The 21,296-nt window shown below is 57.6% G+C and overlaps 1 protein-coding gene across 1 annotated transcript in view; it reads left to right on the top strand.

The window, feature by feature from the left end:
- Window positions 1-21,296, top strand: part of LOC140398869 (laminin subunit gamma-3-like) — a 181,101-nt gene that overhangs the window by 118,180 nt on the left and 41,625 nt on the right. Inside the window, exons 13-16 of the mRNA XM_072487812.1 lie at window positions 5,730-5,918; window positions 8,560-8,805; window positions 12,672-12,825; window positions 20,555-20,753. Of these exons, the coding sequence (XP_072343913.1) occupies window positions 5,730-5,918; window positions 8,560-8,805; window positions 12,672-12,825; window positions 20,555-20,753 (788 nt within the window). The remainder of the gene's footprint in view (window positions 1-5,729; window positions 5,919-8,559; window positions 8,806-12,671; window positions 12,826-20,554; window positions 20,754-21,296) is intronic.

Raw genomic sequence — 21,296 nt, 5'->3', positions numbered from 1 at the left:
CAGTGGAGGAAAGCGCAGGGGGCGACCTACGAGCATGGGGAAAAGGCTAGTCGGATGCTGGCACACCAACTCCGTAAGAGGATGGCAGCGAGGGAAATAGGGGGAGTCAAAGATGGAAGGGGAGCCACGGTTCGGAGTGCGACGAAAATAAACGCGGTATTTAAGGCCTCTTAAGAAGAGCTGTACAGATCCCAGCCCCCAGCGGGGGAAGAGGGGATGAGACGATTCCTAGATCAACTGAGATTCCCGAGGGTGGAGGAGCAAGACGTGGCTGGTTTGGGGGCACCAATTGGGTTGGAGGAGCTGAGCAAGGGTTTGGGGAATATGCAGGCCGGGAAGGCCCCGGGACCGGACGGATTCCCGGTGGAGTTCTACAGGAAGTACGTAGACCTGTTGGCCCCGCTACTGGTGAGGACCTTTAATGAGGCAAGAGAGGAGGGGACCCTGCCCCCGACAATGTCGGAAGCGACAATTTCTTTGATCCTAAAGCGGGACAAGGGCCCACTGCAATGTGGGTCGTACAGGCCGATCTCGCTCCTCAATGTGGATGCAAAGTTGCTGGCAAAAGTGCTGGCCACGAGGATCGAGGACTGTGTCCCGGGGGTGATCCATGAAGACCAGACGGGATTCGTAAAGGGCAGGCAATTAAACACTAACGTGCGGCAGCTTTTAAACGTGATGATGATGCCATCGGAGGAGGGAGAGGCGGAGATAGTGGCAGCTATGGACGCGGAGAAGGCCTTTGACCGAGTAGAGTGGGAGTACCTCTGGGAGGTGCTGCGCAGGTTTGGGTTCGGGGGAGAGTTTATCAGTTGGGTTAAGCTCCTTTACAGAGCCCCGATGGCGAGTGTAGTGACGAACCGGCGGAGGTCGGAGTACTTTCGACTGTACCGAGGGACGAGGCAGGGGTGCCCCCTGTCCCCCCTGTTGTTCGCATTGGCGATCGACCATTGGCCATGTCATTGAGGGAGTCTAATAAATGGAGGGGGTGGTCCGAGGGGGAGAAGAGCATCGGGTGTCGCTATATGCGGATGACCTGCTGCTGTACGTGGCGGATCCAATGGAGGGGATGGTGGAGGTCATGCAGACTCTAAGGGAGTTTGGGGAGTTTTCGGGCTATAAGCTCAATGTAGGGAAGAGTGAGCTCTTTGTATTACAGGCGGGGGACCAAGAAAGAGAGATAGGGGACCTATCGCTGAGGAGGGCGGAGGGGAGCTTTTGGTATCTGGGGATCCAGATAGCCAGGAGTTGGGGGGCCCTACATAAACTGAATCTGAAGAGGTTGGTGGAGCAAATGGAGGAGGATTTCAAAAGCTCTCGCTGGTGGGTAGAGTGCAGTCGGTCAAAATGGTGGTCCTTCCGAGGTTTCTGTTTGTGTTTCAGTGCCTTCCCATCGTGATCACTAAGGCCTTTTTTAAGAGGGTAGGCAGGAGTATTATGGGGTTTGTGTGGGCGAATAAGACCCCGAGAGTAAGGAGAGGGTTCCTGGAACGCAGTAGGAACCGAGGAGGGTTGGCGCTGCCAAACCTGGGGAGCTACTACTGGGCAGCAAATGTGGCGATGATCCGCAAGTGGGTTATGGAGGGAGGGGGGGCGGCATGGAAGAGGATGGAGATGGCGTCCTGTAAAGGAACGAGCCTGGGGGCGTTAGTAACGGCACTGCTGCCGCTCTCGCCAACAAAGTATACCACGAGCCCGGTGGTGGCGGCAATGCTAAGGATCTGGGGCCAGTGGAGACAGCACCGGGGTGCAATGGGAGCATCGGTGTAGTCCCCGATCAGGGGTAACCACCGATTTGTCCCGGGGAAGATGGACGGGGGGTTCCAGAGCTGGCATCGGGCGGGGATTGGAAGAATGGGGGACCTGTTCATCGACGAGACGTTTGCGAGCCTATTGGCACTGGAGGAGAATTCAAGTTACCCCCGGGAAATGCCTTTCGATATATGCAGGTGAGGGCTTTTGTGAGGCGACAGGTGAGGGAATTCCCGTTGCTCCCGGCACAAGAAGTTCAAGATAGGGTGATCTCGGGTGTATGGGTCGGGGAGGGCAAGGTGTCGGAAATACACCAAGAGATGAAAGAAGAGGGGGAAGCGCTGGTAGAAGAGTTGAAGGGTAAATGGGAGGAGGAGCTGGGGGAGGAGATCGAGGAAGGGCTGTGGGCTGATGCCCTGGGTAGGGTTAATTCCTCCTTGTGTGCCAGGCTCAGCCTGATACAATTTAAGGTGGTTCACACAGCGCACTTGACGGGGGCGAGGTTGAGTAGGTTCTTTGGGGTAGAGGACAGATGTGGAAGGTGTTCAGGGAGCATAAAGTTGGAGAGGATTAAGTTTGCCTTGTGAGGGTCTGCGCAGGGGTTCTACAGGCGGTGGCAACCGTTCCTAGACTATCTCGCGGAGCGTTAGAGGAAGGTCGGTCAGCAGCAGCAGCAACCTTGGGGGGGGACGTCCTGGGAGAGGGGGGGGGGGGCGCGGGGAAGGGGGGACTGCCTGGGAGGGTGGATGAGCAAGAGATAACATGAAGAGTTGGGGAAACTGGCACGTACGGGTGAGGGCCAGTGTACAAAGCTGTGTAAATATATCATTTTGCCATGTATATACCTTGCTCTGCGCGATTTCTCTTTTTTTTTGTTACGAGGAGGGGGGGGGGGGGGGGGGGGGGCGGGGGGGGGGGGATGGGGGGTTATTGTTTGTAAGGGAGAAAAATTGTGTTAAAAAACTTTAATAAATACATATTTTTTTAAATAAAAAAATCATAAAGTGGTCTGGGACACGCTGAGGTCTTGAAAGGCTTTGTGTAAATGCCCAGCGAGTTTTGTGCTTGTCCTTTGGGTTGTCTCATGTGGAAACGTTTTCACATAAAGGTTGTTAAAATGTGGAACTAAAAGCATATCTCCTCCCCCTCTGGTTCTACGATGGACATGAATCGCAGCCTTTTATCTTCCCACTAATCATTCCAAATAATCCTCTTTCTCCCCAGTCGAGCCGTCCCTGATTGTAGGCACATTGGCCCAGAACTTGCGATCCCCGGTGTGGGAGGGCAACGATGGTCTGCCCCCCGTCCCCCAATGGGAGGACCGCACGGCCATTGACCAGGAAGATCGAAGATTTAATTCACAAACTTTGGATGCTTCTGACCATCTGACAGGAATAGTTACCCACAAAAATTTAGAATTAAAACTCTTCCTAACTCCTGGGTAACTCTATTTCCCCCAGACCGCACATGGGAACCTGCCCCTCCCCCAACTATCCCTTGCCACCCCAACTACCCCCTCAGACTATCTCCCCCACCCTCCTAGACAAGCCCCCTGACCACCAGCAAGACCACACACCCCCGACTCCCCTCCCCACCCACACAGCTAACATCCCATCCCCCAACTACCACCCCAGACCCCAACTATCTTCCCAACCCCCCCCCCGAAGGGAACTCCGATGACCCCCCCACCCACACCCCACCTACTCACCTCACCCCTGATGGGAGGCCTGACTACCCCCACAGCCCACACTGACCATCAAACCCCTCCGCTGATCACCTGACGAGCCCCCCCCCCCATCTTACCCACTTACCTCACACACTTACTTTGTCCCTGGCTTCTCAACGTGACTGGACTTTTAAACTTACCTGCTTTACGGCGGCTAATGCTGTAAAAAGGGGCATATCCTCCTGACCCATGATTCTCTTTCCATCAACTGAAGGCCTCGCTCGGGTAGGGACCTGAGTCAGCGGTTCGAGCGAGAAAGGTAAGGCTGCGTTTCAGTGTACGGAACTGGGTCTGGAGCGGAAGTTTGACTGTGATTGACACCACAGGAAGATTAAGACCTTTTGTCCTGATTTCCCCACTTTAACCTGCGCCGGTCTATGCAGATCTATTTCTCTAAATTTCTCATTGTAGCTATTATTAAAATTTAAACTGTCGAGGTCAGAGGAGCCGCTGAGGCGATGCCAGTTTTATAAACATTAAACACGTGCCAAACCAGCCAGAATGGTGTGTGGCCTAATGTCTGCATCCTGCGACAGAACTGCCCCACCTGCCAAACTAGTAATCATAATAATCTTTATTAGTGTCACAAGTAGGCTTATATTAACACCGCAATGAAGTTACTGTGAGAAGCCCCTAGTCGCCACATTTGGGTACACTGAGGGAGAATTCAGAATGTCCAAATTACCTAACAGCACGTCTTTCGGGACTTGTGGGAGGAAACCGGAGCACCCGGAGGAAACCCACGCAGACACGGGGAGGACGTGCAGACTCCGCACGGACAGTGACCCAAGCCGGGAATCGAACCCGGGGCCCTGGCGCCGAGAAGCAACAGTGCTAACCACTGTGCTGCCGTGCCGCCCTTTTGCTTTCACCATCAAAAGAAGTATTCCGGGCCAGTGCCTGGAACCAGAATTGTTGATGGGGATGGAGTGCTGGGGAGCACCGAACACCTTTGTGAGGCCTACCCAGGGGGCCTTAAAGGGGCAGCACTGGTTGCCACTTTGCCTGTGATTTCTCGGAGTGTGGGCCCGGGGGTTTGGCCAGTCGCTGTGCTTCCCGTGGCTCAACCCCAAACCCATGAGCCGCTGTTGACTGGAGAGTGAGCGCTCGGTGACAAGGGGACGGGGATGGGAGCTTACCTGTGAACCGAATGGGGGTGGGAGGGAAGGAGCTGGCAAAGGGAAGTGCTCCTGGTCAGGGAGTCCAGCCCAGCATCCAGGGCTGGGTGATGTTTCTCAGGAGTGCTGGAGGGCAACGCGCCTCTTTAAATCTATTTCCTCAGCTTTCATTGGTCAGTCTGTGCTGTGGTTGGGGCTGTTATTTGTTGAGTCTGCCTCGCCACCTGTGATTGGAGCTCGATCACAGCCCCGCTCATCGCTACACCCTCTCGCTCAACATGATTTGCCCCAAACGCCTGTTCCCACACTCTGCCCTGGAGGCTCCTTCACCCTTAAGGCAGACCAACAATTATCTGCTTGCACTGAAATCACATTTTTCCAAGCGAGTTTTCAAGAAGCTGCTCCCGGCATTTTGGACAAATGCTATTTCCAATACTTTATAATATACAATGCATGAACCCACTGCTGTGATACCCGCTGTATCCCTCTGAGGCCACTGGGTGTCGCTCCTGTGCCTTGCTCAGGTGCAATTAATTGTTCTGAGGGAGATCTTCAGGCCAATTAGAGGTTAATGGCTCTTAGCTGATCATCGGGTCAACTGGAGTTTAATTGCTCTTGCGCAGAACTTCATCAGGTCAATTAGAGGTTAATGGCTCAGGCAGATCCTCTGGTCAGTTAGAGATTAATTGCTTGGGTCGGTCTTATGGAAAATTAAATGGACATTCTGAATTCTCCCTCCCTGTACCCGAACAGGCGCCGGAGTGTGGCAACCAGTAACTTCATTGCAGTGTTAATGTAAGCCTACTTGTGACAATAATAAAGATTAGGATTATTATGACGGAAGAAGCTGTGAGGAATTTATCAGCTTTATTGCTCTTCCGATATGTTTGAAGTGTGGTTGACCAATTTGCATCCAAGTGGAGTGTGAGGGACAGGGTGCGGTTCCTACAGACTGCTGCACGGTGATATCTATTGGTGATTTATCAGTGATTATTTAAAATCTGTTGGGAATCCGTGTTTTCTGGGGGTTTGTTCTCCGCACTGACATTAGATATCTGGGGTTTTGATCATGAGCCGAGGACTGTCGGCCGCGTCTCTTCTTTCTGTTAAACTGGATGCCTTTTGACCCTTAGGTATTTGCCAATGTGTGCACAACACCATCGGGCCCACCTGTGAGCACTGTGCGAGCGGTTACTATGGCAACCCGTTCCGGGGCAGGTACAATGATTGCAAGTCTTGCCCCTGCCCTGGTCAGTCTAACTGCGCCATGGTAGAGGACACAAAGGAGGTGATCTGCACTGACTGCCCATCCGGACAGACAGGTAAACAGCGGCCTTGTGGCTTGACATCCGGAAGGGGTGCCTTACAGTTTCTTCCGGTTACCTCGTGAGTGCTGAGCGGCACACGGCAGCCATTCGCGAGGGTCGCTCAAACGTGCCCCCTGGGTTGACAAAGAACAATTTCTCCCAGTGTTGTCTGTGTTTGAGAAAGTGGGGGAGGGGTGATAATTATCCAGAACCCCCATTCCGAGCCCCCCCCCCACCCCCCAACATACAATTGAAAACTGCCTGGTTGTCAGGTTTCGCCTGACTTGACGCCTCACATTGTTGAATAGCCTATTGGCAGTCCCTGCGGCTCAGGCGCGAAGGATTGCTGAACGGGCTGGGTAATGGTGTGGGCCCTTCCCACCCTCACCCCCTCACCCTCATCCACACCCTCCTGACCATCAGAGGACTGGAACCCATCCAGATATGGAGGGGACGAGATTGAGTGCAAGGGTTATGGAACCGGACTCGCAACTTACAGAGTGTCAGGGGTTCAAATGCCACAGCGGCAAGTTAGGAAATCGAGTCAGTGAAAGAAATATCATGATTTATTTTTTAATTCTTTGAAGCTATTGGGTTTTTTTCTGTTTTTAAAAAAATATAGAGTACCCAATTCTTTTTTTCCAATTAAGGGGCAATTTTAATGTTGCCAATTAACCTACCCTGGTTGTGGGGGCGAAACCCACGCAAACACGGGGAGAATGTGCAAACTCCACACGGACAGTGACCCAGAGCCGGGATCGAACCTGGGACCTCGGCGCCGTGAGACTGCAGTGCTAACCACTGCGCCACCGTGCTGCCCTATTTGAAGCTCTTGTTACCCAACCCATTTCAGAGGGGGACAATTCAGAGTCAGTCACATTGCTGTGTGTCTGGAGTCACATGTAGGCCAGACCGGGTAAGGACGGCAGATTTCCTTCTCTGAAGGGCATTCGTGAACCAGGTGGTTTAAAATTTTTTTTCGAGAACCAGATTCATTTTTTTCAAATGAAGGGGCAATTTAGCGTGGCCAATCCACCTACCCTGCACATCTTTGGGTTGTGGGGGCGAAACCCACGCAAACACGGGGAGAATGTGCAAACCCCACACGGACAGTGACCGCGATCAAACTCAGGACATTGGCGGCATGAGGCAGCAGTGCTAACCACTGTGCCCCTAAACCAGATGGGTTTCAAAGACAATCGATGATGGTTGTCATGGACACCATGAGACTAGCTTTCAGTTCCAGATTTTGTTAGCTGAATTTAAATTCCATCAGCTGCTGAGGTGTGCTTCAAACCCATGTCCCCAGAGTATGAGCCTGGGGCCCTTGGGTTCCTAATCCAGTGACTTTACCACTGCACTATCTCTCCGTCACTGTAGAAAGCCAACTGTCCTTTAATTATTCTAACTGTTACCTAGTCAAGTCATAGAACCATACAATCCCGCCAGTGCATTCGGCCCATCGAGTCTGCACTTCACCCAGGCCCCCTCCCCCACCCTATCCCTGTAACCCCACCCCCAGTGTCCGGATAAGGAATGGTGAGTGAGGATTGCAGTCGGCTGTGGTGTAAACGAATGCCAGAACGGCCGCCTCCTGGTCCTGTGTTCCAAAGAACATACAAAATCATCAGGAAATTCAGACTTTACTCCGTGAAGCTGCTTTCAAAGCATCCTGGACATGGACATTAATTTCTGGAAACTCCAGGATATTCCTGGAGATTTGGCAACCCCCCTCCCCCCGAGGGGCTTTGCCCGTTGCCTGTCTGTAAAACCCCTAAAGCTTCTGAATGAATTCTCGTGTAAAAAGCTACCTTCTTCGGTCAGTGTCCTGATGATGTTTCTGATGTTCTGACCAGTTTTCTGATCTTTTCTCTATCTCTCTTTCTCTCTTCCCCTCCCCACTCTCTCTCTCTTTCTCTCCCCCTCTCTCTCCGTCTCTCTCTGTCACTCTCTCTCCCTCTTTCTCTCCCTCTCTCTCTCTGTCTCTTTCTCTGTGTCTCTCTCTCTGTCTCCCTCTCCCTCTCTCTCTCTCGCTGTCTCTCTCTCTGTCTCTCTTTCTCTCCTCCTCGCTCTCTCTCTGTTCCCCTTCTCCCTTTTTCCCCTCTTTCTCTTCCCCTCTCCCCCTCTCCCTTTCTCTCCCTCTCTCTCTCTCTGTCTCTCTCTCTGTCTCCCTCTCTTTCCCTCCTCTCTTTCTCTCTCTCCCCCTCTCTCTCTCTCCCCCCCCCCCCCCACTATCCCTCTCTCCTCTCTCTCTCTCTCTCTCTCCACTCTCTCCCTCTCTGTCTCTCTCTCTCTTTATCTGTCTCTCTCTTTCTCTCCTCTCTCTCCCCTCTGTCTCTCCCCCCCTCTCTCTCTCTCTTTCTCCCCCTCTCTCCCTCTCCCTCTCTCTCTGTCTCTCCACCCCTCTCTCTCTTTCCCCCCCCCTTTCTCTCCCCCTCTCTCTCTCCCCCCTCTCTCTCTCTCCCCCCCTCTCTCTCTCTCCCCATCCCCCCCTCTCTCTCTCTCCCCTCTCTCTCTCTTCCCCTCCCGCTCTCTCTCTCTCTCCCCCCTCTCTCTCTCTTCTCCTCCCCCTCTCTCTCTCTCCCCCCTCTCTCTCTCTCCCCCTCCCCCTCTCTCTCTCCCCCCCCCCCCTCACTCTCCCCCCCTCTCTCTCCAGGCAAGCGCTGTGAAATGTGTGATGATGGTTTCTTTGGTGACCCATTGGGCCTTCACCACGCCGCCCGCCCCTGTAGCCGGTGCCAGTGCAACGGGAATACCGACCCCAACGCCGTGGGCAACTGTGATCAGCTGACTGGGAAGTGCCTGAAATGCTTGTTCCGCACTGTCGGCCATTACTGCGACAGGTGTGACGGTGGTTTCTATGGAAACGCTCTGGCAGCCAACCCGCTGGACAAATGCCGACGTGAGTGAGAGGTTTGCGCGAGGGGACTGGAATGTTCCGCGAGCGCAGGAGCGGGTTATCGAAGCCGCGCCATCCCTGTGAGGCGACATCAGTGACTGTATGTTACCAGTCTGTGTGTCAATCCCCAGAAATCCCTCCAGTGCAGGAGGAGGCCACAGCGCCCCTCAGGCCTGTACCGACACTCCGAAAGAGCCCCCTCACTAGGCCCACTTCCCCCACCCTATCCCCGTCACCCCACCTAATCTGCACATTTTTGGACTATGATGTGTAGACGCCGGTGTTGGACTGGGGTGAGCACAGTAAGAAGTCTTATAACGCCAGGTTAGAGTCCAACAGGTTTGTTTCGAATCACTAGCTTTCGGAGCGCTGCTCCTCCCTCAGCTGAATGAAGAGGTGGGTTCCAGAAACACATATATAGACAAAGTCAATGATGCAAGACGACACTTTGAATGCGAGCATTTGCAGGAAATTAAGTCTTTGCAGATCCAGATGGAGCAACTGGAGAGAGGGGTAATCCCAGGTTAAAGAGGTGTGAATTGTCTCAAGACAGGACAGTTGGTAGGATTTCGCAAGCCCAGGCCAGGTGGTGGGAGGTGAATGTAATGCGACATGAATCATAGAACTTACAGTGCAGCAGGAGGCCATTCGGCCCATTGAGTCTGCACCAGCCCTTGGAAAGAGCACCCTACTTAAGTCCACACCTCCACCCTATCCCCATAACCCAGTAACCCCACCAAAATGCGACATGAGTCCAAGGTCGCAGTTGAGGCCGTACTCATGTGTGCGGAACTTGGCTATAAGTTGGCAATAAGCAGAAACTCATCACCAAGTTCCGCACACATGAGTACAGCCTCAACCGGGACCTGGGATTCATGTTGCATTACATTCACCCCCCACCATCTGGCCTGCGAAATCCTACCAACTGTCCTGGCTTGACACAATTCACACCTCTTTAACCTGGGGCTACCCCTCTCTCCAGTTACTTTGTCTGGGCCTGTAAAGACTTAATTACCTGCAAAGACTCGCATTCAAAGTGTCGTCTTGCATCTTTGACTTTGTCTGTATATATGTTTCTGGAACCCACCTCTTCATTCACCTGAGGAAGGAGCTGTGCTCCGAAAGCTAGTGATTCGAAACAAACCTGTTGGACTTTAAACCTGGTGTTGTCAGACTTCTTACCATCTTTGGACTGTGGGAGGAAACCGGAGCACTCGGAGGAAACCCACCCAGACACGGGGAGAACGTGCAGACTCCGCACAGACAGTGACCCAAGCCAGGAATCGAACCTGGGACCCTGGAGCTGTGAGGCAGCAGTGCTAACCACCGTGTGTGAGAGAAACAATCATTGAACCTTTGCTGATGTGGCACTTTTTAGCATGTTTTGGTACTTTTGTTAATCTTTTACAAGTTTGGGGGGGTGGGGGGGGGGGGGAGAGCAGCCTCTCGGCAGTTACCCAGCCCCCACCTCCCCTAACAATAAAAAAATATATGTTTCAGCGAAATCACACTGACCTCCCGTGGCATTGCTCATGCCCGCTCTGTATCTCTGCCAGCCTGACCCTGATACCCACTTCTATATCCCAGTATTTACTCTCCCCATCCAAAGCTATGAGCCTCTTGGAGGAGACGAGAAAAAGACGGATTGAAAAATCAAAGCCGGTTGGGTGGAAAAAAGCAACCTGGGAAACCCCTCTTTGTTCTGCCCGGGTGATCTAAAGTAGATGATCCGCTGGGAGCCCATCTTGTCTCGGGTTGGGGGTGGGGAGCCACTCCACAGCCCCGGGGGAGGGGGGCATTCCGGCCCTGGGGGTGGGAGGTGGGGGGCCACTCTGCGGCCCCCGGCGGTGGGGGGAACTGTCTGGTTCTGTTAAGTACCTCGACCTTTGTCTGAGATGTTCTCCAACCCATTCAAAAACCGGCCCAGCTCTGGATTCATAGATGTTCATAGAATTTACAGTGCAGAAGGAGGCCATTCGGCCCATCGAGTCTGCACCAGCTCTTGGGAGGAGCACCCTACCCAAGGTCCACACCTCCACCCTATCCCCATAACCCAGGAACCTCACCCAACACTAAGGGCAATTTTGGACACTAAGGGGCAATTTATCACGGCCAATCCACCTAACCTGCACATCTCTGGACTGTGGGAGGAAACCGGAGCACCCGGAGGAAACCCACGCACACACCGGGAGGATGTGCAGACTCCGCACAGTCAGTGACCCAAGCCGGGAATCGAACCTGAGACCCTGGAGCTGTGAAGCAATTGTGCTATCCACAATGCTACCGTGCTGCCCCAATTGTGGATTAAAGGAGCCTGCTCCTGAAATGGTTCTGGTCACTTTGCTCCGACACCTTCGCAGCCGAGAACGGGGCGAAATTATATTGAGAAAGTATTTCCACTTGAGGAGGAGTCGAAAAGTCAAGGTTATAGATATTCGATTGTCACTCAGAAATCCATTTGGGAATTCAGGAGAAACACCGTTAGCCAGAGAATGGTGAGAATGTGGAAATCATAGGGATGGGTTTTGTTTAGTTTGTGGGATGTGTCTGTTGCTCGCTGGGCCAGCATTGATTAGCCCTTCCTAATTACTCTTTGACGGAGGGTCTCGCTCGGCCATTTCTGAGGGCATTTGAGAGTCAGCCACTTCGCTGTGGGTCTGGAGTCACGTGTAGGCCAGACCGGGTAAGGACGGCAGATTTCCTTCCCTAAAGGGACATTAGTGAATCAGATAGTTTTTTTACGAAATTCGACCATGGCTTCATGGGCATCATTAGACTTTTAATTCCAGATTTTAAAACAATTCAAATTTCACCATCTGTTGTGACAGGATTTGAACCCAGGTCCCCAGAGACTTTGGGTCGCTGGATCTCTAGTCCAGTGACAATACCGCTGTGCCATCTCCTCCTCTCGAACTGAATCGTACAGACACATTTCAGGGGAAACTGAATAAACGCACACGGGAGTAAGGAACAGAAAGTGGGGCGAAATTCTCCGGAAACGGCGCGATGTCCACCGACTGGCGCCCAAAACGGCGCAAATCAGTCGGGCATCGCGCCGCCCCAAAGGTGCGGAATGCTCCGCAGCTTTGGGGGCCGAGCCCCAACCTTAAGGGGCTAGGCCCGCGCCGGATGAATTTCCGCCCCGCCAGCTGGCGGAAAAGGCCTTTGGTGCCCCGCCAGCTGGTGTGGAAATGACATCTCCGGGCGGCGCATGCGCAGGAGCGTCAGTGGCCGCTGACAGCTTCCCACGCATGCGCAGTGGAGGGCGTCTCTTCCGCCTCCGCCATGGTGGAGACCGTGGCGGAGGCGGAAGGGGAAAGAATGCCCCCACGGCACAGGCCCGCCCGCGGATCGGTGGGCCCCGATCGCGGGCCAGGCCACCGTGGGGGCACCCCCCCAGGGCCAGGTAGCCCCACGCCGCCCCCCAGGACCCCAGAGCCCGCCCACGCCGCCTTGTCCCGCCGGTAAGGTAGGTGGTTTAATCTATGCCGGCGGGACAAGCATTTTAGCGGCGGGACTTCGGCCCATCCGGGCCGGAGAATCGCGGGGGGGGGGGGCCGCCAACCGGCGCGGCGCGATTCCCGCCCCCCGCCGAATCTCCGGTGCCGGAGACTTCGGCAACTGGCGGGGGCGGGATTCACGCCAGCCCCCGGCGATTCTCCATCCGGCGGGGGGTCGGAGAATCTCGCCCGTGATGTTTATTGGGAGGGATGAAGTGGGTCGATGGGGGCTGATGGGAGGAGCATTGACAGCATGAACCAGTTGGGCCGAGTGGCCTGTTTCAATGGCTATAGATTCGATGTTACCGCTCTGTTTATTGCTGTTGACCACTGGGCCTGCATCAGTCTTTGTCTTCCTTTCCTCACTAGCGTGCAACTGTGATCCAGCTGGTTCGATCAATGAGGTTCAGACCTGCAACTCTGCGAGTGGCCAGTGTGAGTGCCTGCCACACGTGACCGGCCGGGATTGCAGCCAATGCGAGCCGGGCTTCTACAACCTCCAGCCCGCGCTGGGGTGCCTCAGGTAACCAACAGGAAGGGCCTGTCATGGGAGGTCAGTCGCTCTTTGGTGAGAAGCCGGTTTGGTCCTCCAAGCAGCCTTCGGACCAACCCTCCAACTCCCGTGCTGAGGATCACCATCACGTCGGGGAATGGACATGTAGGTGAAAGAGAGGGCGGCAAAACAGGACAGGAAAATCGAGGGGTCAGGGCGTTGGGCAGGACAGGAAGTGAAAAACCTGGCTGGAGAATATTAGAATTAGGAGATGGACGAAGCCATTCAGCAGGTCTGGTAGCATCTCTTCCAATCTCGGGGCATCTCGGGGCTTTTCACAGTAACTTCATTTGAAGCCTACTTGTGACAATAAGCGATTTTCATTTCATTTCATCTGTAGGGAGAGAAAAGAGCGAACGTTTCGAGTCCGATGACTCTTGGTCAAAGCTAACAGACAGAGAAAGTGGGAAATATTTATACTGTGGAGTGAGAATGAAAGATGAGTCATAGCCACAGAAACCCAGGGAAACCGGGTGCCAATGGCCACAGAAACCAAGGGGAAAGAGTGCGAATGGCAGTCCCCAGAGAGAACAAAAGATGTGAAAGGGCAAACAGCAGGGAAAGTAACATCAGAGGGTAAACTGTGACAGATGGAGATGTGGGGGAGGAGAAGGGGGAAGCAAAGGGAGAAGGGGTAAGGAAAGGTGGATAAGATTGGGGGGGGGGGGTGTTAAATATATATTAAGAAAGACAAGAAAGAAAGAAATGGTAAGAGACAGTTAAAATGAAATGAAAACAAATGGGTCGAGGCGGGGTAGAGCTGATCATCTGAAGTTGCTGAATTCGATGTTGAGACTGGAAGGCTGCAGCGAGCCTAACCGGAAGATGCGATGTTGTTCCTCCAGTTTGCGTTGAGCTTCACTGGAACACTGCAGCAGGCCAAGAACAAACATGTGGGCATGGGAGCAGGGTCGTGTGTTAAAATGGCAAGCAGCAGGAAGGTCAGGGTCCTGAATGCGCACAGACCGAAGGTGCTCAGCATAGCGATCACCCAGTCTGCGTTTGGTCTCTCCGATATAGAGGGGACCACATTGGGAGCAGCGAATGCAATTGACCAAATTGGAAGAGATGCAAGTGAAACGCTGCTTAACCTGGAAGAGTGTTTTGGGCCTGGGATGTTGAGCATGGAAGAGGTAATGGGGCAGGTGTTACACCCTCTGCGATTGCATGGGAAGGTGCCATGGGTGATGGGAGAGGTACTGGGTATGGTGGAGGAGTGGACTAGATTGTCTCGGAGGGAACGGTCTCTGCGGAATGCTGACAGAGGGAGTGAAGGGAAGATGTGTTTGGTGGTGGCATCACGCTGGAGTTGGCGGAAATGGTGGAGGATTCTGCTTTGAATACGGAGGCTGGTGGGGTGAAATGTGAGGACGAGGGGGCCATTCGGCCCCTTTGTTCTGCTCCTGCTATCCGATCAGATCATGGCTGAGCATGGTTAACCTTTTTAATCAGCTCCACCATCCTGTCCACCCCCCCCCCCCCCCGGTCCACCCCGGACCCCCACCCCCTCCAGCCCATCCCCTATTTTCGGTTAAAAACAAATAAAATAAAGAAAATGAAACAAACTGAGGAATTAATTGAAGGGGCAGCTCACGGGACACGGAACCAAAAGATAAATCACAAATGAAACTTCGAACATCACATGAAAGGCATGTCGGTGCCCACAGTGCCCACCGGACACGGAAGGACTGACGTGCCAGTGGACTCCGCGGGCTCCATCGCTACAGTAGAGGGGTGGACAGTCAGGTCGGACGAACCCTCAGTTGCCCGCTGCCTGAACCTGTTGATGCCGAGTTTGGCCAGCCCAGAAACAGGTTCAGGAGCAGGTCATCCACCTACCCCGCCCCTCCCCACAACACCTACCCCGCCCCTCCCCACAACACCTACCCCGCCCCTCCCCACAACACCTACCCCGCCCCTCCCCACAACACCTACCCCGCCCCTCCCCACAACACCTACCCCGCCCCTCCCCACAACACCTACCCCGCCCCTCCCCACAACACCTACCCCGCCCCTCCCCACAACACCTACCCCGCCCCTCCCCACAACACCTACCCCGCCCCTCCCCACACCGGGTGCCCGGGGGAGGTCCTCCTCCTACCCCGCCCCTCCCCACACTGTGCCTGGGGAGGTCTCCTCCTACCTCGCCCCTCCCCACACTCTGCCTGGGGAAGGTCCTCCTCCTACCCCGCCCCTCCCCACACTGTGCCTGGGGGAGGTCCTCCTCCTACCCCGCCCCTCCCCACACTGTGCCTGGGGGAGGTCTCCTCCTACCTCGCCCCTCCCCACACTCTGCCTGGGGAAGGTCCTCCTCCTACCTCGCCCCTCCCCACACTGTGCCTCGGGGAGGTCCTCCACCTACCCCGCCCCTCCCCACACTGTGTCCGGGGGAGGTCTCCTCCTACCCCACCCCTCCCCACACTGTGCCTGGGGGAGGTCCTCCACCTACCCCGCCCCTCCCCACACTGTGTCCGGGGGAGGTCCTCCTCCTACCTCGCCCCTCCCCACACTGTGCCTGGGGGAGGTCCTCCACCTACCCCGCCCCTCCCCACACTGTGCCTGGGGGAGGTCCTCCTCCTACCTCGCCCCTCCCCACACTGTGCCTGGGGAGGTCCTCCACCTACCCCGCCCCTCCCCACACTGTGCCTGGGGGAGGTCCTCCTCCTACCTCGCCCCTCCCCACACTGTGTCCGGGGGAGGTCTCCTCCTACCCCACCCCTCCCCCACACTGTGCCTGGGGGAGGTCCTCCACCTACCCCGCCCCTCCCCACACTGTGCCTGGGGGAGGTCTCCTCCTACCTCGCCCCTCCCCACACTGTGCCTGGGGGAGGTCCTCCTCCTACCTCGCCCCTCCCCACACTCTGCCTGGGGGAGGTCTCCTCCTTCCTCGCCCCTCCCCACACTCTGCCTGGGGAAGGTCCTCCTCCTACCTCGCCCCTCCCCACACTCTGCCTGGGGGAGGTCCTCCTCCTACCCCGCCCCTCCCCACACTGTGCCTGGGGGAGGTCCTCCTCCTACCCCGCCCCTCCCCACACTGTGCCTGGGGGAGGTCCTCCTCCTACCCCCGCCCCTCCCCACACTGTGCCTGGGGGAGGTCTCCTCCTACCCCGCCCCTCCCCACACCGGGTGTCCGGGGGAGGTCTCCTCCTACCCCGCCCCTCCCCACACCGGGTGTCCGGGGGAGGTCCTCCACCTACCCCGCCCCTCCCCACACTGTGCCCGGGGGAGGTCTCCTCCTACCCCGCCCCTCCCCACACTGTGCCTGGGGGAGGTCCTCCTCCTACCTCGCCCCTCCCCACACTGTGTCCGGGGGAGGTCCTCCTCCTACCCCACCCCTCCCCACACTGTGCCCGGGGGAGGTCCTCCACCTACCCCGCCCCTCCCCACACTGTGCCTGGGGGAGGTCCTCCTCCTACCCCGCCCCTCCCCACACTGTGCCTGGGGGAGGTCTCCTCCTACCTCGCCCCTCCCCACACCGGGTGCCCGGGGGAGGTCCTCCACCTACCCCGCCCCTCCCCACACCGGGTGCCCGGGGGAGGTCCTCCACCTACCCCGCCCCTCCCCACACCGGGTGCCCGGGGGAGGTCTCCTCCTACCCCGCCCCTCCCCACACCGGGTGTCCGGGGGAGGTCTCCTCCTACCCCGCCCCTCCCCACACCGGGTGTCCGGGGGAGGTCTCCTCCTACCCCGCCCCTCCCCACACCGGGTGTCCGGGGGAGGTCCTCCTCCTACCCCGCCCCTCCCACACTGTGCCTGGGGGAGGTCTCCTCCTACCCCGCCCCTCCCCACACTGTGCCTGGGGGAGGTCTCCTCCTACCCCGCCCCTCCCCACACTGTGCCTGGGGGAGGTCTCCTCCTACCCCGCCCCTCCCCACACCGGGTGCCCGGGGGAGGTCCTCCACCTACCCCGCCCCTCCCCACACCGGGTGCCCGGGGGAGGTCCTCCACCTACCCTGCCCCTCCCCACACCGGGTGCCCGGGGGAGGTCCTCCACCTACCCCACCCCTCCCCACACTGTGCCTGGGGGAGGTCTCCTCCTACCCCGCCTCCCCACACTGTGCCTCGGGGAGGTCCTCCACCTACCCCGGCCCTCCCCACACCGGGTGCCCGGGGGAGGTCCTCCACCTACCCCACCCCTCCCCACACTGTGCCTGGGGGAGGTCTCCTCCTACCCCGCCCCTCCCCACACTGTGCCTGGGGGAGGTCTCCTCCTACCCCGCCCCTCCCCACACTGTGCCTGGGGGAGGTCTCCTCCTACCCCGCCCCTCCCCACACTGTGCCCGGGGGAGGTCTCCTCCTACCCCGCCCCTCCCCACACCGGGTTCCCGGGGGAGGTCCTCCACCTACCTCGCCCCTCCCCACACTGTGCCCGGGGGAGGTCCTCCACCTACCCCGCCCCTCCCCACACTGTGCCTGGGGGAGGTCTCCTCCTACCTCGCCCCTCCCCACACTGTGCCTGGGGGAGGTCTCCTCCTACCTCGCCCCTCCCCACACCGGGTGTCCGTAGATCAGGAGCGTGGGTCTGAAGTGTAAAACAAATCTGTCCACTAAGGTTACCCTCACAGTCTGGAGCGTGGCGTCGAGGGTCAGTCTGGAGCGTGGGGTCGAGTGTCAGTCTGGAGCGTGGGGTCGAGGGTCAGTCTGGAGCGTGGGGAGGGGGTTCAGCCTGGAGCGTGGGGTCGAGGGTCAGTCTGGAGCGTGGGGTCGAGGGTCAGTCTGGAGCGTGGGGTCGAGGGTCAGTCTGGAGCGTGGGGTCGAGGGTCAGTCTGGAGCGTGGGGAGGGGGGTCAGTCTGGAGCGTGGGGTCGAGGGTCAGTCTGGAGCGTGGGGAGGGGGTTCAGCCTGGAGCGTGGGGTCGAGGGTCAGTCTGGAGCGTGGGGTCGAGGGTCAGTCTGGAGCGTGGGGTCGAGGGTCAGTCTGGTGCGTGGGGTCGAGGGTCAGTCTGGAGCGTGGGGTCGAGGGTCAGTCTGGTGCGTGGGGTCGAGGGTCAGTCTGGAGCGTGGGGTCGAGGGTCAGTCTGGAGCGTGGGGTCGAGGGTCAGTCTGGTGTGTGGGGTCGAGGGTCAGTCTGGAGCGTGGGGTCGAGGGTCAGTCTGGAGCGTGGGGTCGAGGTTCAGTCTGGAGCGTGGGGTCGAGGGTCAGTCTGGAGCGTGGGGAGGGGGGTCAGTCTGGAGCGTGGGGAGGAGGGTCAGTCTGGAGGGTGGGGTTGAGGGTCAGTCTGGAGCGTGGGGTCGAGGGTCAGTCTGGAGCGTGGGGTCGAGGGTCAGTCTGGAGCGTGGGGAGGGGGTTCAGCCTGGGGTGTGGGGTCGAGGGTCAGTCTGGAGTGTGGGGTCGAGGGTCAGTCTGGAGCGTGGGGTCGAGGGTCAGTCTGGAGCGTGGGGTCGAGGGTCAGTCTGGTGCGTGGGGCCGAGGGTCAGTCTGGAGCGTGGGGTCGAGGGTCAGTCTGGTGCGTGGGGTCGAGGGTCAGTCTGGAGCGTGGGGTCGAGGGTCAGTCTGGAGCGTGGGGTCGAGGGTCAGTCTGGAGCGTGGGGTCGAGGGTCAGTCTGGAGCGTGGGGTCGAGGGTCAGTCTGGAGCGTGGGGAGGGGTGTCAGTCTGGAGCGTGGGGAGGAGGGTCAGTCTGGAGCGTGGGGTTGAGGGTCAGTCTGGAGCGTGGGGTCGAGGGTCAGTCTGGAGCGTGGGGTCGAGGGTCAGTCTGCAGCGTGGGGTCGAGGGTCAGTCTGGAGCGTGGGGTCGTGGGTCAGTCTGGAGCGTGGGGTCGAGGGTCAGTCTGGAGCGTGGGGTCGAGGGTCAGTCTGGAGCGTGGGGAGGAAGGTCAGTCTGGAGCGTGGGGTCAAGGGTCAGTCTGGAGCGTGGGGAGGGGGGTCAGTCTGGAGCGTGGGGTCGAGGGTCAGTCTGGAGCGTTGGGTCGAGGGTCAGTCTGGTGCGTGGGGTCGAGGGTCAGTCTGGAGCGTGGGGTCGAGGGTCAGTCTGGAGCGTGGGGTCGAGGGTCAGTCTGGAGCGTGGGTCGAGGGTCAGTCTGGAGCGTGGATTGGGGGGTCAGTCTGGAGCGTGAGGAGGAGGGTCAGTCTGGAGCGTGGGGTTGAGGGTCAGTCTGGAGCGTGGGGTCGAGGGTCAGTCTGGAGCGTGGGGTCGAGGGTCAGTCTGGAGCGTGGGGAGGGGGTTCAGCCTGGAGCGTGGGGTCGAGGGTCAGTCTGGAGCGTGGGGTCGAGGGTCAGTCTGGAGCGTGGGGTCGAGGGTCAGTCTGGTGCGTGGGGTCGAGGGTCAGTCTGGAGCGTGGGGTCGAGGGTCAGTCTGGTGCGTGGGGTCGAGGGTCAGTCTGGAGCGTAGGGTCGAGGGTAAGTCTGGAGCGTGGGGACGAGGGTCAGTCTGGAGGGTGGGGTCGAGGGTCAGTCTGGAGCGTGGGGTCGAGGGTCAGTCTGGAGCGTGGGGTCGAGGTTCAGTCTGGAGCGTGGGGTCGAGGGTCAGTCTGGAGCGTGGGGAGGGGGGTCAGTCTGGAACGTGGGAGGAGGGTCAGTCTGGAGGGTGGGGTCGAGGGTCAGTCTGGAGCGTGGGGTCGAGGGTCAGTCTGGAACGTGGGGTCGAGGGTCAGTCTGGTGCGTGGGGCCGAGGGTCAGTCTGGAGCGTGGGGTCGAGGGTCAGTCTGGTGCGTGGGGTCGAGGGTCAGTCTGGAGCGTGGGGTCGAGGGTCAGTCTGGAGCGTGGGTCGAGGGTCAGTCTGCAGCGTGGGGTCGAGGGTCAGTCTGGAGCGTGGGGTCGAGGGTCAGTCTGGAGCGTTGGGTCGAGGGTCAGTCTGGTGCGTGGGGTCGAGGGTCAGTCTGGAGCGTGGGGTCGAGGGTCAGTCTGGAGCATGGGGTCGAGGGTCAGTCTGGAGCGTGGGTCGAGGGTCAGTCTGCAGCGTGGGGAGGGTGGTCAGTCTGGAGCGTGGGGAGGAGGGTCAGTCCGGAGCGTGGGTTCAGGGTAAGTCTGGAGCGTGGGGCCGAGGGTCAGTCTGCAGCGTGGGGTCGAGGGTCAGTCTGGAGCGTGGGGTCGAGGGTCAGTCTGAGCGTGGGTCGAGGGTCAGTCTGGAGCGTGGGGTCGAGGGTCAGTCTGGAGCGTGGGGAGGAGGGTCAGTCTGGAGCATGGGGTCAAGGGTCAGTCTGGAGCGTGGGGAGGGGGGTCAGTCTGGAGCGTGGGGTCGAGGGTCAGTCTGGAGCGTTGGGTCGAGGGTCAGTCTGGTGCGTGGGGTCGAGGGTCAGTCTGGAGCGTGGGGTCGAGGGTCAGTCTGGAGCGTGGGGTCGAGGGTCAGTCTGGAGAGTAGGGAGGAGGGTCAGTCTGGAGCGGGGGTCGAGGGTCAGTCTGGAGCATGGGGTCGAGGGTCAGTCTGGAGCGTGGGGTGGAGGGTCAGTCTGGAGCGTGGGGCCGAGGGTCAGTCTGGAGCATAGGGAGGGGGGTCAGTCTGGTGCGTGGGGTCGAGGGTCAGTCTGGAGCGTGGGGTCGAGGGTCAGTCTGGTGCGTGGGTTTGAGGGTCAGTCTGGAGCGTGGGGAGGAGGCTCAGTCTGGAGTTTGGGGTCGAGGGTCAGTCTGGAGTTTGGGGTCGAGGGTCAGTCTGGAGCGTGGGGTCTTGGGTCAGTCAGAGTGTGGGGTGGAGGGTGAGTGTGGTGGTCTGGCTGGATTGAGCTTTCTAATGGTGTCTCTGAGTTACGGTTTCTACTTTTATTCCAGCTGTTCCTGCCACAGTGTGGGATCACGGGACAGTTACTGCCAAACTCTGACTGGGCAGTGCAACTGTCGGCCTGGCATTGGAGGGCGATCCTGCGACAAATGCCAACGGGGATACTTTGATCTCTCTGAGAGGGGCTGTCGAGGTACTGAGTCCAACTACTTCTCTCTGAGTCCAACTACTCCCTCTGCTACTCATAGGGTCACGAAGAGAGTGCTCTGCGGAAATGGCCATTCCTCACGGCTGAACCAAGCAACTTGATGTTGTGAGGTTCATGACCTTGCGTCTGTTTTTCGCTTTCAACTGAAGCTGTCTTACCTGCTGAGAATGTCTTGCATTTTAATTTTTATCTCAGAATTTCAGCTTCTGCACCATTTTCAGGTTTAATCTCAGATTTCCAGCATCCGCAGCATTTCTTTTATTTCAGAATTCCAGCATCAGCAGCATTTTCAGGTTTAATCTCAGAATTTCAGCAGCTGCAGCATTTTTGAATTTAATCTCAGAATTTCAGCAGCTGCAGCATTTTTGAGTTTTATCTCAGAATTTCAGCAGCTGCAGCATTTTTGAGTTTTATCAGAATCTCAGCATCTGCAGCATTTTCAGGTTTAATCTCAGAATTTCAGCAGCTGCAGCATTTTTGAATTTAATCTCAGAATTTCAGCAGCTGCAGCATTTTTGAGTTTTATCTCAGAATTTCAGCAGCTGCAGCATTTTTGAGTTTTATCTCAGAATCTCAGCAGCTGC

The sequence above is a fragment of the Scyliorhinus torazame genome, chromosome 22 (genome assembly GCF_047496885.1).
Source record: "Scyliorhinus torazame isolate Kashiwa2021f chromosome 22, sScyTor2.1, whole genome shotgun sequence".
Classification (NCBI taxonomy): domain Eukaryota; kingdom Metazoa; phylum Chordata; class Chondrichthyes; order Carcharhiniformes; family Scyliorhinidae; genus Scyliorhinus; species Scyliorhinus torazame.
This window is presented reverse-complemented; position numbering and strand designations above follow the sequence as displayed.